General features: G+C 35.8%; 1 protein-coding gene across 5 annotated transcripts in view; it reads right to left on the bottom strand.

Moving 5' to 3' along the window:
• The window catches only part of LOC113391834 (uncharacterized), a 62784-nt gene that overhangs the window by 15250 nt on the left and 32366 nt on the right, over positions 1–15168 (bottom strand). For all 5 annotated transcript variants that reach the window (XM_026627933.2, XM_064219572.1, XM_026627932.2 and 2 more), the window contains exon 2: positions 7217–7282. In XM_026627933.2, coding sequence (XP_026483718.2) covers positions 7217–7282 — 66 coding nt within the window. The remainder of the gene's footprint in view (positions 1–7216; positions 7283–15168) is intronic.

A 15168-nucleotide genomic window follows, 5' to 3' on the forward strand; every position in this document is an offset into this window, starting at 1 on the left:
AACCGGCACGTGTGAAATTCTGCCACATATGTATCAACTAACCCGTACAAGAGCCAAAGCCTTCTCCTCAAAGGGAGAGGAGACCTTAGCCCAGCAGTGGTATATTTAAAGGCTGTTCCTTCAATATAATTGGTAATATCTATACGATTAAAATATTCAGGAGAGTTTGGACTTTCGTACCGAGATACCTCGTATGTTCTGTCGACTGTATTCGATTCATATATAAAGAAAATCAGCCATGTCACAATTTTACATTCAAAATTAACTTTTCAAATATAATTAAACTTACGCAAATGGCAAACAAATAACGATCCGTGACGACGCAACAATAGCCAAGAAAATAACAAGTTTCCTCCGGACGTACAAATAATCCCTCAAACCGGCAAATTAAAACCGAACAATATTTGATATTTCCTGTCATAATTCTTCAATGAAAATTAAACCTTAAAGACGTAAGAATAAAAATCAATTTCAATCTTATGTTATTAAGAATAACGCTGTTTCGTTTTAAGCCTATTCAACTGGAAATCGCAAAAAAAAATTTAAAGAAAAACCAATCGAATATGTATAGAAATAAAGGTCACATTAAATTAAAATTAATGCGATTCTTTTTTTTTTAATTTAAACAATGTTGCAACGGTCAGTCGTGTTCGATTGGGCAATGTTACGTTCGTTGATTGGGCAAGATGAAGCGCAACGCTCTGATTGGTCCCGTACTCGTTGAAACAACACGTTTTTTAATCTGTGATATGCGTTTATTTTTAAATTAATTAAATGTTTCCTCATTAATATATTGATTATATATCTAATATGGATAGGTGGACGAGCAAATAGCTTGATAAGTGGTCATAACCGCCTTACACTAACCTTGGGGACTAAGATGTTATGTTCCTTGTGTCTGTAGTTAAACTTACCGTTCAAACCGGAACCCAGCAACACTAAGTATTACAGTTTGACTGAAGTCCAATGATAGAATACTCTTTAACAATTTTAGTACGTTCATATAACGGCATTGCCAAAATTCTTCGGGTAGTGAAACGAACGATAGAGGTAGAAAAGTGCACGCAGGGCTCCAGTCCATCTATAGTCTATTCCAACTACAAGCGGACAAATGCCAAATAAAAAAACAATTGACGCGAAATCATTAGTTGAGAGCTTTTATAATTATATTATTTATACATACAGGACTACTTTACTCGGTGGTAGGGCTTTGTGCAAGCCCGTCTGGGTAGGTACCACCCACTCATCAGATATTCTACCGGCAAATAACAGTACTCTGTATTGTCGTGTTCCGGTTTGAAGGGTGAGTGAGCCAGTGTAACTACAGACACAAGGGACATAACATATTAGTTCCCAAGGTTGGTGCCGCAATTTAAATTAGTTTTTTTACTTACGCACAGTAGTATTATTTGTCTGTTTCTTAACTTTTTTTTTTGTCTCATGATGAGTGATGTACGTGGTAACATTTTTTAAGACTGTATATATATGTAGAATTAGGCACTTTATTTCGTTGACTTTCCAAATAAATAAATAAATTATAGATTTTCGAAAAAAATTCAACGTCGACGAAGCTTTTATCGGAACTTAAGTACAAATAAAGATGTATTAATCAGAATATGAGTCAGACAGATAAATGTTTCCATAAATCCTAGTGTCACAGTAAATTAAAATTTCATAAGATTTTTTTTTATACAAAAATAAATCTGATAGCAAAATGATCTGTCCTCTAGTGCCCAGGAAAAAATCTAGTCATATACGAATTGCTGACTATCCAAAAGTAACGTCTATTTTATACATATTCATTCACGTACAGGCAGCTACGAAACATAGATCGCAACTTTCTAAAGTAACGGAAACATTTAACAATAAAAATATTTAGTAATTCATTCATAATTTCCTACCTTCGACTGTACTGTTGGGGCACTTTCATCTCGCGAGAGCAGTGAAAGGCGTTAGCGATTCATATTAACCTTCTGAATAATGTTAGAATTAATCTACTAATTAAATTTGCAAATGTACGCAAACTGCGTTACAGAGTCAAAATATTTATGTTACTAGTAGTTTCCGGTCGTGACTTCGCACTTTTGAAGGGGGCGGTTGATACCCTATGTCCTTGTGTCCGTGACGTATATGCATTTCAAAATTATCAGTTAAGTAGTTAAGACGTAAAAGCGTAACAAACAAACTCACTCTCCCATTTGTAATATTAAATATAAAGATAAATCTGTATACTGGTGTAACGGTGAGTTAGTGTAGCTACAGGAACAAAGGATGACACATCTTAGTGCCTAAGGGTGGTGGTGTATTGAAGGTTTAAGGGATGATTTCCCGTAGGACAGCTCCGCCGAGCCACGAACGGAGCACAACTCGCGAATGCGTTATATCGATACGATACCGCAGCGTCTGAGATCCGTGCCGAAGACTATCATCGCAGTAGTTTTAGTAGGTAGGAATCCCACAACCCGGTTCGCCCTCCAGGTACATTACTTAAGGTCTCCATTCCGGGTGACAAAAAATAAAACAAACAGTGTACCAATGACTATTGTAAGTACATTTTTAACTTTGCCGTTTCATAAATTCAAATCGTTTGTAAAAAATACATCAGTAAATAAGGCATATTATTCGATACAAGATTATATAGATGACCAAAAAAGCGTGGAGTTAATGCTCGTTGACTTCCAGGCAGGAGACATAACATACATATATAATTGTATTTAACTAACATGACTGTATTTTTAGATGTCGAAAAAGAGTAACTACTGAGTTTCATGCCGGTTCTTCTCGGTAGAATCGACATTCCGAACCGGTGGTAGCTTTACTTAATATTGTTTGATAAATGACGTTTCAAAAGTGCTTGAAAAAACCAACTTGAATAAAGTAATCAACTTCATCTACCTGTTAAACAATTAAAAAGGTGTCCTAGTCGGACGTACAGTAAAAACTAAACGTAGGAAACGTGGACGATGTTACCTACAATCCAAATGTGATTGCAACTGTAATATCAGAAAATGCAGACAGGTCACGACCCGACGAGACGTGGCCTAAGTGCACTTCATGTACAGTTACCTATACTATTATATTCTTCAGATTTATAGAATACTACAATCTCAAGGGCGCGCCCGCTCAACCACTTAACAACAACGTAAAATTATTATCATCGACTTGCATTTGTACGAGTGAGTGATGCGCTTACAAGACGTCTTAGTGTGCGTGAGACTAAGAGTATCGACAGCAAAAAAATACAAATTAGATTTTATTTGTTAAGTTTAGTTTATTAAAACGATAAGCCGATAATTAAACGCGTTAAATTCTCAAGTAAAAAGATCTATAAATTGTTCAAGACAGTATTCCTCCATACTAATATTATAAATGCGATAGAATATCTGTCTGTCTGTTGCTCTTTCACGACCAAAACACTGAATTCAAGGAAGTTAAGAACTTAATACGTGACGACCAAGCCTGAAGATGCAAGCGAAGCCGCGGCCGTATTTTGTATTTAATATTTAGAACTATACCGCCGACGCTCAGAGAATTGAATTTACGTTATTTGTCAAAATATATTAATAATAAGTTTGTTAACTAATAAAGCATAAAGCATTTCATTAGTCATTATTTGAGTGTCGAAAAAATTATTATAACGAAGTTCAAGTTGCACAGCGCTGCCATCTATAATATGAATTTGAAAAAAATATAAATCTTTGATAACAGTAGGAAATAAAAATCCAAACACTAGAATTGATGACACGCTACATATTGAGCCATATCTTATTCAATATACAGACAGGACACAGGTGTCATTTTATGGTACACTAGCTGCTCGTCCCGACTTCGCTTGGCTATATTACAGAATCTGTCATACATGATTTTTGCAAAACCAACCAAAACCAAAAGTTCACGCAGCGCACGGAATGGAAGATCTCAAAATACATATTTATGATACTTTTTTCACTGATACTTCGCACCAATTGGTCGTAGCGTGATGGCATATAGCGTATAGCCCTCCCCAATAAATGGGCTATCGAACAATGAAAGATTTTTTCAAATCGGAGCAATAGTTCTTGCGACTAGCGCGTTCAACTAGACAAACAAACTCTTCAGATTTTATAATATTAGTATAGAAGTTCATGACCCGGCGAGACCAGAGATGAGGTGCGCAGACTAACTTCCTTAGACAAGTGTATTCTATTATATATATATAGTTTGTATCAGACGTATATTACCTGAAACAGATATACAAAAGCCACACAATAAAGTCAATATCGGCCTAACTTAGAATAGAATGTACGTCACAATTTTCCCAGAAATTGTGACGTACATTCTATTAACACTAGGAACAAGAATAAACTTGTTACTCCAAGTACCCGATTACACAGGGTTAGTAACTCTTTTTTGGGGCAATGTATACGTTTTTACAACAGGATCCCAGAAAACGTTCAAAATTATTCAATTATAAAATTCAAAAGAATCGTTTAAGAGCGTTTGTGTGCTAAAGGATATTACAACACTAATGACTTTTTAGTTGACTGCACACGTTGGGAATGAAATGATCGCCTCCAGGCTGCTTCAAATAACTAAAATATAATTATCATAGTACATAATAATGGTTAAAAAAAATAATATATATATATATATCCCGCTGAGTTTCTTTCGCCGGTTCTTCTCAGGTCCGAGGTGTTAAATTCCGAACCGGTGGTAGATTTTTGACAATCAATAAGCAAGTGTAAACACTTCTATATTGAATAAAGATTTTTGACTTTGACTTTGACTTTGACTTATAAGGTTTGGTATAAAGTTTGGTGGTAAGTCTTGAGGTGAAGACGAGACAAAAAAAAATTAAATAAATCTTTGAGAGGAGAGAGCGCTTTTAACGGTTCTCTGAAACTATAAAAATAAAAAGTCTGTATACATCCCACTGCTGGCCTAGGGCCTTCCCTTTTGAGAGGATTAAAGCTTCTCCAATGTGAGATCGTGGATACACATGGAGCTGATTTTTATCAGACTAGGTTTTCTAGTGTTCGTATAAAGGCTAGAGGAGTAAAGATTACACAGCTTTGACCGTGAACTGAGATAATATCATTGGTCGAGATCTAACAAAACGATTCTTATCGACTAGTTCATATTAAAATAAAAGGGGGGCGCACTATCGCCTGTCAGGGGCTTTGGTTAACTTTTGGCGCCGATTATGGGTCCTTCATACTATTTCAGAGTCAGAGAAAATTTGTCGTTTTAGTTGTTTTTTGTGTGTACTTATTATTCATTTAAGCTGTTATTTGTTATTATTAAATCAGATAGTAATTAGTCTATTCATAATGAATTAGTAAAGAGTTGACAGTTTGTTATCAGCGAATTTGTAATCACATTAAAATTGTATTATAAATAAAGATATATTCGTCAAGAACTATATGTAGTGTACAATATAGCAGAACTAATAGCAAATCGCATGGAATATGTAAATCTAAGGTTCGTTTATCTTAACTCGTCGTGCCATTGGAATGTACTTATGGACTTTCTACCATATGCTGGACAAATTGTCAATAATCTCGAATATGTTTTAACGATATGTGAAAGCGAATGAAAATCAACACGGGGAGTGTAATTTAATGTCACTGGCATTAGAACTTGCGGTTAGCGGTAATGGCTGCACTTTCCAATTTTTACATTGGCCGATGAATAAGCTTATCATTATTACTATGATAGCATATGTTGTCGGGCTGGCGAATAGAACACCTGATAGGAAGTTATCACAGCGCACTGGCAGCCATTGGGTAGGGATGCATTGGGGCTTTTTTTTATGTTATCGGTAGGTGGTAGGAGCAAATGGGCCACCTGATGGTAAGTGGTCACCATCGCCCGTAGACAATGGCGTTGTTAGAAATATTAACCTTTACATGACCAATGCGCCACCAACTTTGGGAACTAAGATGTTCCGTCCCTTGTGCCTGTAGTTACACTGGCTCACCCACCCTTCAAACCGGAATACAACAATACTGAGTACTGGTGTTTGAGTAGAGATTTTGGAATCCGCGAGATATTTACTCAGTTCATCCAGACTTTCTTTGAACATGCTCAAAACTAAAATAGTTGATAATCATTTTTATAGGCTACTATGCGACTGGGCCGCTCAAAGCAGCTCGACTGACCACAAGAACACCTTAAATGTTAACACAGAATTTTAACACGGTTTCATACGGAATATGCAACCGTCTTAAGAGGAAAGGGTACCCAAAAGTGGGACATTAACAGGCTGATACTTAGTCATCGACTAAAAGATTTATTAACTAGATCTTTTTTGTATACATTACATTACATACATACATTAGCAGCCTGTAAATTTCCCACTGCTGGGCTAAGGCCTCTCCCTTTTGAGGAGAAGGTTTGGAGCATATTCCACAACGCTGCTCCAATGCGGGTTGGTGGAATACACATGTGGCAGAATTTCGTTGATATTAGACACATGCAGGTTGCCTCACGATGGTTTTCCTTCACCGCCGAGCACGAGATGAATTAATTAAGTCTGGGTTTGAACCGGATATCATCGGTTAAGATGCACGCGTTCTAACCACTGGGCCATCTCGGCTCTTTTTGTATACATTTAATCCAATAAAATAATTCTATATCAATCCTATTATTATAAACAAACTTTAATTCATGAAAACTCCATTAAAACCGACCAAACGACCCAGAGGTCAATGAACATCAACGATCGCAATTTACGCGCACGAGCACGCAATTACAATTCGCGATACGAACGCAGTATTTACTTAACATACATATATATTCACCGTGCAGTCACTATCGCTTTAATAATATGATTACATGAACGTTATATTTGATAGCGTGAGAGATACATTTGATTTGTTTTAAGGCACGCGAATCGATTTTCGGACGGTGTGAAAGTGTATATTATTATTACGACGGTAGTTCTAAAACAATGGTTATTTAATTGTTTTGTTAACGGTACGAAATCGGAAGATGACGGTCTTTGTGCCGGTGTTTCTAATTAGAGAAAAATAAACCAAGTAACGAGCGGTTAATGTCGCAATGCTGGACATGGACCTCCTAGCAGTTTTAGAAGGTTTGGACTTAACTCTACCACGCTCCCGATTCTGCTCTAATGCGAGTTGATTGATACGTCAGATTCACACCCACCATGTGCAGGTTTCCTCACTATATTCTACACTATAATTATATTGATTATATATATATAGTCTCTTACCTCAGCGCCAAAACTTCGACGTTCGGCATCCTTCGTATAAGACTCACATCACCGAGTTCGGCGCCCCTGGAACAAACGCACGACTATTAATACAAAATTACAAGAAAAATTGAACATTAAACTAGATATTGTATTTTCTGACCATTCATAGGGAATTATAAATTCCTCGAAAGTAAATCACCGAGGTCTTAAAGGACCCTCTCATTTGGAAATCATTTTGCTAGTTTCATATAATTAACACCAGTGCTAATTGTATTATTTTCTGGGGCATTCTGGCAAATTTGCAACCTGATGGTAAGTGGTCACTACCACCCATAGCACATTGGCACTGTAAGAATTATTAACAATCCCGTACGTCGCCAATGCGTGACCAACCTTGCAAACTAAGATGTGATGTCCCCTGTGACTGGTTTTACTCTGTCTTACAACCTTCAAACCGGAACACAACAGTACTGAGAACTTATATTTGGATGTAGAATAAGCGATGTCTATCCAGACATCCGGTACCACCCAGACGAGCTCGCACAAAGCCCTACCAAGTAAATGTATAATTAAAATTTCAGGGGCAGTCCATAACCTGTAAATTCCACTTATACCTACATCCTGTCTAATAAATATATTGAAAACGATTTAATGAGAAGTATTTTAATGCAATGTGACATAATATAAGATACTCGCGTCGCATACTCAACGAGCACTTATTATGCGTCGCGATTCAACTCACGCGCAGGTCGACCTTGAACAATTCAATGCCAACGAAAACGATCTTCGAGAGAACGGTTTATTATCGATAAAAATTCAATCACTTTTCATCTTCAACGATGAAATTGTTACCGTGATAACATAATCACAATTCATGATCGTTTAATATAGTATTTTAAAGTATTTAAAAGATAAAATTGCTTAACAAAAAAACGCGCAGTACGGCACACGTGATAAAAGTGAAACTTCTCAAACATAATTATATTATCTGTATTTCTCCTACGTCATATCATTCCGCTCTCTCAATGTAACGAAATCTGCCTAAGCGTGACACTTCCTTAAAAAATGTACCTCAGTCTCATATAAAAAAACATCACTTAAAAAAAAACAACATCATCTAGAATGTGCGACATACATTGCCTCTTTAAATTAAGCTATTATCCGATACATATTGTCACGGAGATCACTTGAACGGTGTACAAGTTGATACTACAGCTTAATCTAGAGACGAGGTACAGCAAAGCTGATTATATACAAAAAAATACATAAGTAAATATGACAAGTCGAACATTCATCTCAAACAGATATAACAATAACAATATTTATAAAAAAAAAAAACCCGCTGAGTTTCTTTCGCCGGTTCATCTCAAGTCAGTGTGTTATTTTTTCGAACCAGTGGTAGTGTTTAATTTGTCTACCGATAAATACGTGTAATGCTTCTATATTGAATAAAGGAATTTGACTTTGAGTTTTGAGTTTATACATACATAATTATCACTATTGAGTTCTTATTGTTGAGTTACCATTAAATAAATATAAATATTGGACAACATCACATACATTACTTTGATCCCAATGTAAGTAGCTAAAGCACCTTGTGTTATGGAAAATCAGAAGTAACGACGGTACCACAAACACCCAGACCCAAGACAACATAGAAAACTAATGAACTTTTTCGACATCGACTCGGTCGGGAATCGAACCCGGGACCTCGGAGTGGAGTACCCATGAAAACCGGTGTACACACTACTCGACCACGGAGGTCGTCAAATACCATTAACATTATACACTGATTATTACTACAGAGAACTCACTCTAACATGAGACTTCTGGCGTACTCAAATATAATATACAAATCTACTAAATTTGACTATTCCAAACAATATATTGCACGCGTTATTTAACGGATGACGATTGCGCATAGATTGCTCTCATTCTCGATGTGACGTTTCAAAGAAGACAAACCGTGCAAACGATAAACATACTCAATGACAACTTGTAATCCTTTATTTACAAAATGATCTCAATATATGATACGTACTTATAGTAAACATTACGATCGCGTATAGTTTCCATATTAATCGCAATAGGCTATTTGACTGGTTTTTAAAATCCATTTTATATCATTTAGTAGAGGTTAAGGAACACAGTAAAAGTTGTATTTTTTTTTATTCTAGTACATATTTGCTGAAAAATATCAAATTAAAAATTCAATATTTAAATAGATTGACGATATGGCGTCTCAAAGGGGTCGGTGGCGTCACTTGCCTGTATTGTAATCTGTGGGACATATAATCCACATACAGCAGGCAAACGAGGTTAACAAGCAAGTGACATCATCATAAGCCCGACCAATCAGGAGCGTTTTGTGTCACGTGACAAACGTTTGAAAAAAAGCAATTTTCTGACTTTTCAACTTTTCTTAATTAACAACCATTTTTAAACTCATAATATATACTGATTACAATAATTGATACTATTGTCAATAGTCTATTCCGATTTCCTGGAAGAAAATGAATCAAACCTGGTGCATTGAAGGCAATAAGAGGGGATGTTATATATTTCAAATTTTCTTTTGCATTATCATACTAAATCACAGTTCGAAATGTTTTCAACATTAATAAATAAATAATAATAAAGACATGCGCGTGCACATGTTATTCAACAATGGGTTATGCGATGCACGCACACAAGCGTGTTTCGAGCAAGTGTGCGTGACCTTGGGAAAATCAATTCAGAATTCCTGTCAGACGACGCTCCGATCGGATTCATCTTTGTAAACTGCAGTTAATCGTTGATTGTAGAAACTCTATATTTAGTAACAATTATAATTTGACGACCTCCGTGGTCGAGTAGTGTGTACACCGGTTTTCATGGGTACGCCACTCCGAGGTCTCCGGTTCGATCCGAGCCGAGTCGATGTAGAAAAAGTTCATTAGTTTTCTATGTTGTCTTGTGTCTGGGTGTTTGTGGTACCGTCGTTACTTCTGATTTTCCATAACACGAGTGCTTTAGCTACTTACATTGGGATCAGAGTAATCTATGTGATCATGTCCAATATTTATTTATTAATTATATAAAGAATGCTTAATTTTTGGCCCAGATGCAGAGGATCGTATTTGCGATCTTTGTCTTGCCACTATGCCACTAGCGAATTTCCTTTCCACGGGGTCGAGTTGGACCATCGCAGGAGTTTTGGGGCTTAAAACCCTACATATATCGATTATTCTGAGCTGAGAGTTTTTCTAGGAAGTCGCCTGCTTGAAAAACAAGAAATTTGTCGCCGTGGTCGTTGGTAGAAGACCATAAAATATTTCTGTTTTTTAATGTTATAACGAATATGCAACAAGCATATTATTATGTTTTTATAGTATATGTAGTTTTTTCGTTTTTTTTTAATTAAGTAAGGTCTCCGTTATTTAAGGTGATTGTTCTTTTTCCCTATATTTTTTTTTCTCTTTATTGTTTTATATTATATTTTACATAGTCTAACTGATTTTAAGTATTTTAAGCACATAGTCTATAAGTTTTTAAATAAGCACGCAGTGTTTATCTATAATTAATTGTACAATTGCGTATGATATTTTGTTTATTTTAATTGTATCTATAGTAAGTTTTATATTGTAAATAAAATAAAAAAAATAAAAAATTATCTGTGCTAATATCATAAATGCGAAAGTGACTCTGTCTGTCTCCTGCTCTTGCTTGGTCAAACCAATGAACCGTAATTAATGAAATTTTATATTTAGCAAGCTTGAACTAGTGAGGCTACTTTTGATGCCTAACACCCAACAACCGATCCCAGAAATACGTATCAATAAGTATCCAATGATTCAGTTTTTTACAACATTATGCATTTATAAATACAATCATTGCTATTCAAATAGCTTCAATCATTCCTAGTGTACACCTACGCAGCTTTATATATAGATGGTGAAATGTCAACTGCGTTCGCTCACCTACGTGTTACATAGTCAGACTATACATATTTTATAGACTAGTTATCGCCTAGGCATCGCTCGCATTTTAGGGATAGGTCTATAGTAGTCAGGAATTTTTAGGTACTTGACCGAGCCGGGCGACTAGTCTCTACTACCGACTAGTCGGTTAGTCAGCTAGTCGGCCGAAGTTATAATCGGCACATATATAAATAGATTCAATAACTACCGTTGACAATTTTGCGACAGTTTAAAATCTATATTTATTATAAACAGACAGTCCTTACGATATTACAGTGATACAAAGTACATTTTGCATCCACGTTGTCAGCGTAAGATGAAAGGATACCGGGTATCTTAGACCTGCCCCCCCACTCACAGGATAAGCCACGGGCAGTGCATGTACATTTAGTTATTGTTCCGTTCTACTAGTTTTTAGGTTATGTACTTATAAATAATTCACGCTATGTTAAACTAAATATAACAGAATAATAATTATTCAAATGAGAGTAGCTCCTGTTATGTTAAATTTTAGAAAATTGTCCGACTATCGGTAGCATCACGCGAAGACCATTTGAAGGATTTCGATGAAATTTCGTGTGTTGATATTTGATGGTGGATAAAATCAACGAAATGTAATCATGGCCGTTTAGCCGTTCTCCTGTCCTACTAAGACGGTGAGCCAATTGCGGTACGGTCGAAGGTTCGTAATAGAATCCCGATCGTATTGTAATCTTTATAAATTAGAATATTGTGACTTTGCACAAGCCTGGCTGTACCACTCACTCAGCATATGTTCTACCGCTGTACCGCTATACATTATTTGAAGGGTGAGTGAGCCAGTGTAAATAGACTCAAGGAACATAACATCTTAGTTCCCAAGTTGACATTCCGTTACTATTGTAATGTTGTAGGAACATTTATTATTTTCGATCCAATTATTCCGAAAGGGGCAAAGGTTTTAAATAATTAATACTTGGTGGTAGGGCTTTGTGCAAGCCCGTCTGGGTAGATACCACCCACTCATCAATTATTCTATCGTCAAACACCAGGACTATTGTTATGTTTGAAGGTTGAATGAGAGCCAGTGCAACTACAGGCACAAGGAACATAACATCTTAGTTCCCAAGGTTGGTAGTGCATTGGTGATGTAATGAATATGTAGTTAATACTTCTTACAGCGCCATTGTCTATGGGCGGTAGTGACCACTTACCATCAGGTGACCTATTCGCTAGTCTCCCTATCTATATCACAAAAAAAAAATCTAGATGAAAACTATATTACCAAAGAACTCGATTATAATTCTAAACTATAATTATAATAAACTAAACTATAATTATAATAAACTAAACTATAACTATAATTCTAACGAGAACGAAATCCGGCGAAAGTTATAATTATATCGAATGATACATGAATTCTTACAACGAAAAACGAAACGTTAGGTTCAATGCTCGGCCGACGTTGAAACGGAGAGTTGCCAAACTGGCCGAGCTCGTTTGATAGGCGCCGGGGCGTCTGCCAGATAGAATGTTCCCGTAACATACATACTTAAAATATATTTGCAAAACCCGGTTCCGATTGAAGGAGGAATAAAGATATATATACGAATCTCAGATTAACATATTACATACGATTTGATAACACGATAAGTACTGTTCTATATTAATGTATCCCCACTACATACTACAAAACAAAGTCGCTTCCCGCTGTCTGTCTGTCCCTATGTATGCTGATATCTTTATATCTTTCGATCTTAAAAATAACGCAACGGATTTTGATGCGGTTTCTCTTAACAGATAGACTGATTCAAGAGGAAGGTTTATATTCATAATACATGCATATTCTATCAGAAAAATACTCATAATTTTAGAAGTTTTCTAATGTGTAAGCCGACTTTTATTTAATGTTTTAAATTATTATTTTTCAATTTATTTTTATTAACAATAAAATATTATTGACTGCCGGTAATTATATTTCATGAATGGCAACAAAAATGTGTGCGGGGAAGGAGGATACGGTAATTTGATTCATTCGGTTTTGAGCGCTGAAGGAAAAACAAAAATGAAATGAAAAAGAGAAAAACGGAAAGTCAAGGGAAACACAAAGAAAGATTGTGATCATTACGGAGTTTCATTTTGGACATATTTTGTTAAGTTTACAAATGTGATGTCGTAAATAAACACATTTTTGTTGCGCTTACATTGCAAACGCTAGCTGAACATGCTAACTGTTATGTACATATAAACAACACAATTCCAATTAAATAACTACTTATATACATTTTAATTTCACTTCTAAAGATTCATTAAAAAATTCGCCGACATTTAAGCCGCCATTCTTTCGCGTACGTAAAGAATGTCATACATTTCAACGTCAATGTAATTTTTTTCTTTATTCTTATCAATGCTTTTTGAGCAAAAGTTAACTAAGAAGTATATTCTACAATAAATATCTCACATATAAGATATCGCCCTGTTATACTTATATAGTAGTAACGCTGAGTCACTGGCTTACAGCTGCAATGTCAGCAGTACAGGCAGGAGAGACAGAAGTAGGGCTCGGCAGGAGTTCAGTTCTCTTCCATCTTACATCCGCGACGACTGCCTAAAGATTATTCTAGATCTTGTTTCAATTCTATATCTTATTCCAATTCAATATTCAATAAATATTTCTATTTTTAAAAACTCATTGAAGAGGGCCGATATAACAGCACGACCCCCAGTTCTTGTTTTACCTTTAGACACAAACTAGAACCAAAGTTAAGGTCTACGCGTTCTGAGCAGCCTTATGGTTCCCTATAATCAAACAACACAACAATATTTATAATAATCGCATCGAGCGATCACTGTCAACCATCATCTTACTGAGGTTAATTTAATAGCTAGGCACGATCAAACATACATTAGCGATGTAAAAAAAAATGTTGACCCTTACTTCCTTACATCGATTATTCCTCATAACAACAATGCACCGCCAACTTAGGGAACTGAGATGTTATGTCCCTGGGGGTATAGTAACCGTGACTCACTCACATTTAAAACCGGAGCAGAACAATACTAAGTAACGCTGTTTGGCGGTTGTATATCTAATAGGGCATGGTACTTATCCACGCTTGCGTATGAGTGTTTAACGTAAGAAAAATGTTTTAAAAAATCACACTAAAAAACTAGTGTTAGAAACAAGACAATCTAAACCAACCTTGTTTTGTGCTGATATTGTATTTAAAATAAAACCTATACAAGTATATAAATACAAGGAAGTTTGAACATCCAAAAATCGTATCTATGCATCGTGCAGAAATGTAATTGTCCATAATTTCTGTATTTTAATGAGTTAGAATGAGCAGGAATCGCGTTAGCGGTTCCTCTTGGTAGAATTAATTTAATCAAACACAGTAAAAACTCAATATTGAAAACCTATCTCAGTAAAGAAATAATTCGATTTGAATCGCGAATATTTCTAGAGACAATTTTACAATCGACAAATCCTATACAAACACACAAACTTAATTCGTAATTTATACACATACATTACATTAGCAGCCTGTAAATTTCCCACTGTTGGGCTAAGGCCTCCCCTCCCTTTGAGGAGAAGGTTTGGAATATATTCCAACACGCAGCTCCAATTTCGTTTGAAATTAGACAATTGCAGGTTTCCTCTCAGTTTTCTTTCACCGCCGAGCACGAGATGAATTATAAACACAAATTAAGCACATGAAAATTTTGTTATACATGTCTGGGTTTGAACCCGCAATCATCGGTTAAGATGCACACGTTCTAACCACTGGACCATCTCAGCTATTTTAAGTCAAGGCAAGGTTTTTACGTTAATCCGAAATTAGATATAAAAATCCGGTCAGTTTTCGAGTCTGTCGTACCCAGACGGATAGACCGATGTGCTCTTAAAGTGGCTTCGCGTCAGTTCCCGTCTGATTAAATTTTATATGTAGTGATGTAGTATTTTAACTTATAGTATTTGTAAGTATGCATATTGAACGTATGTCTACATAGAGTCAAGTCAGTCAGTCA

The sequence above is a fragment of the Vanessa tameamea genome, chromosome 28 (assembly GCF_037043105.1).
Source record: "Vanessa tameamea isolate UH-Manoa-2023 chromosome 28, ilVanTame1 primary haplotype, whole genome shotgun sequence".
NCBI classification, from domain to species: domain Eukaryota; kingdom Metazoa; phylum Arthropoda; class Insecta; order Lepidoptera; family Nymphalidae; genus Vanessa; species Vanessa tameamea.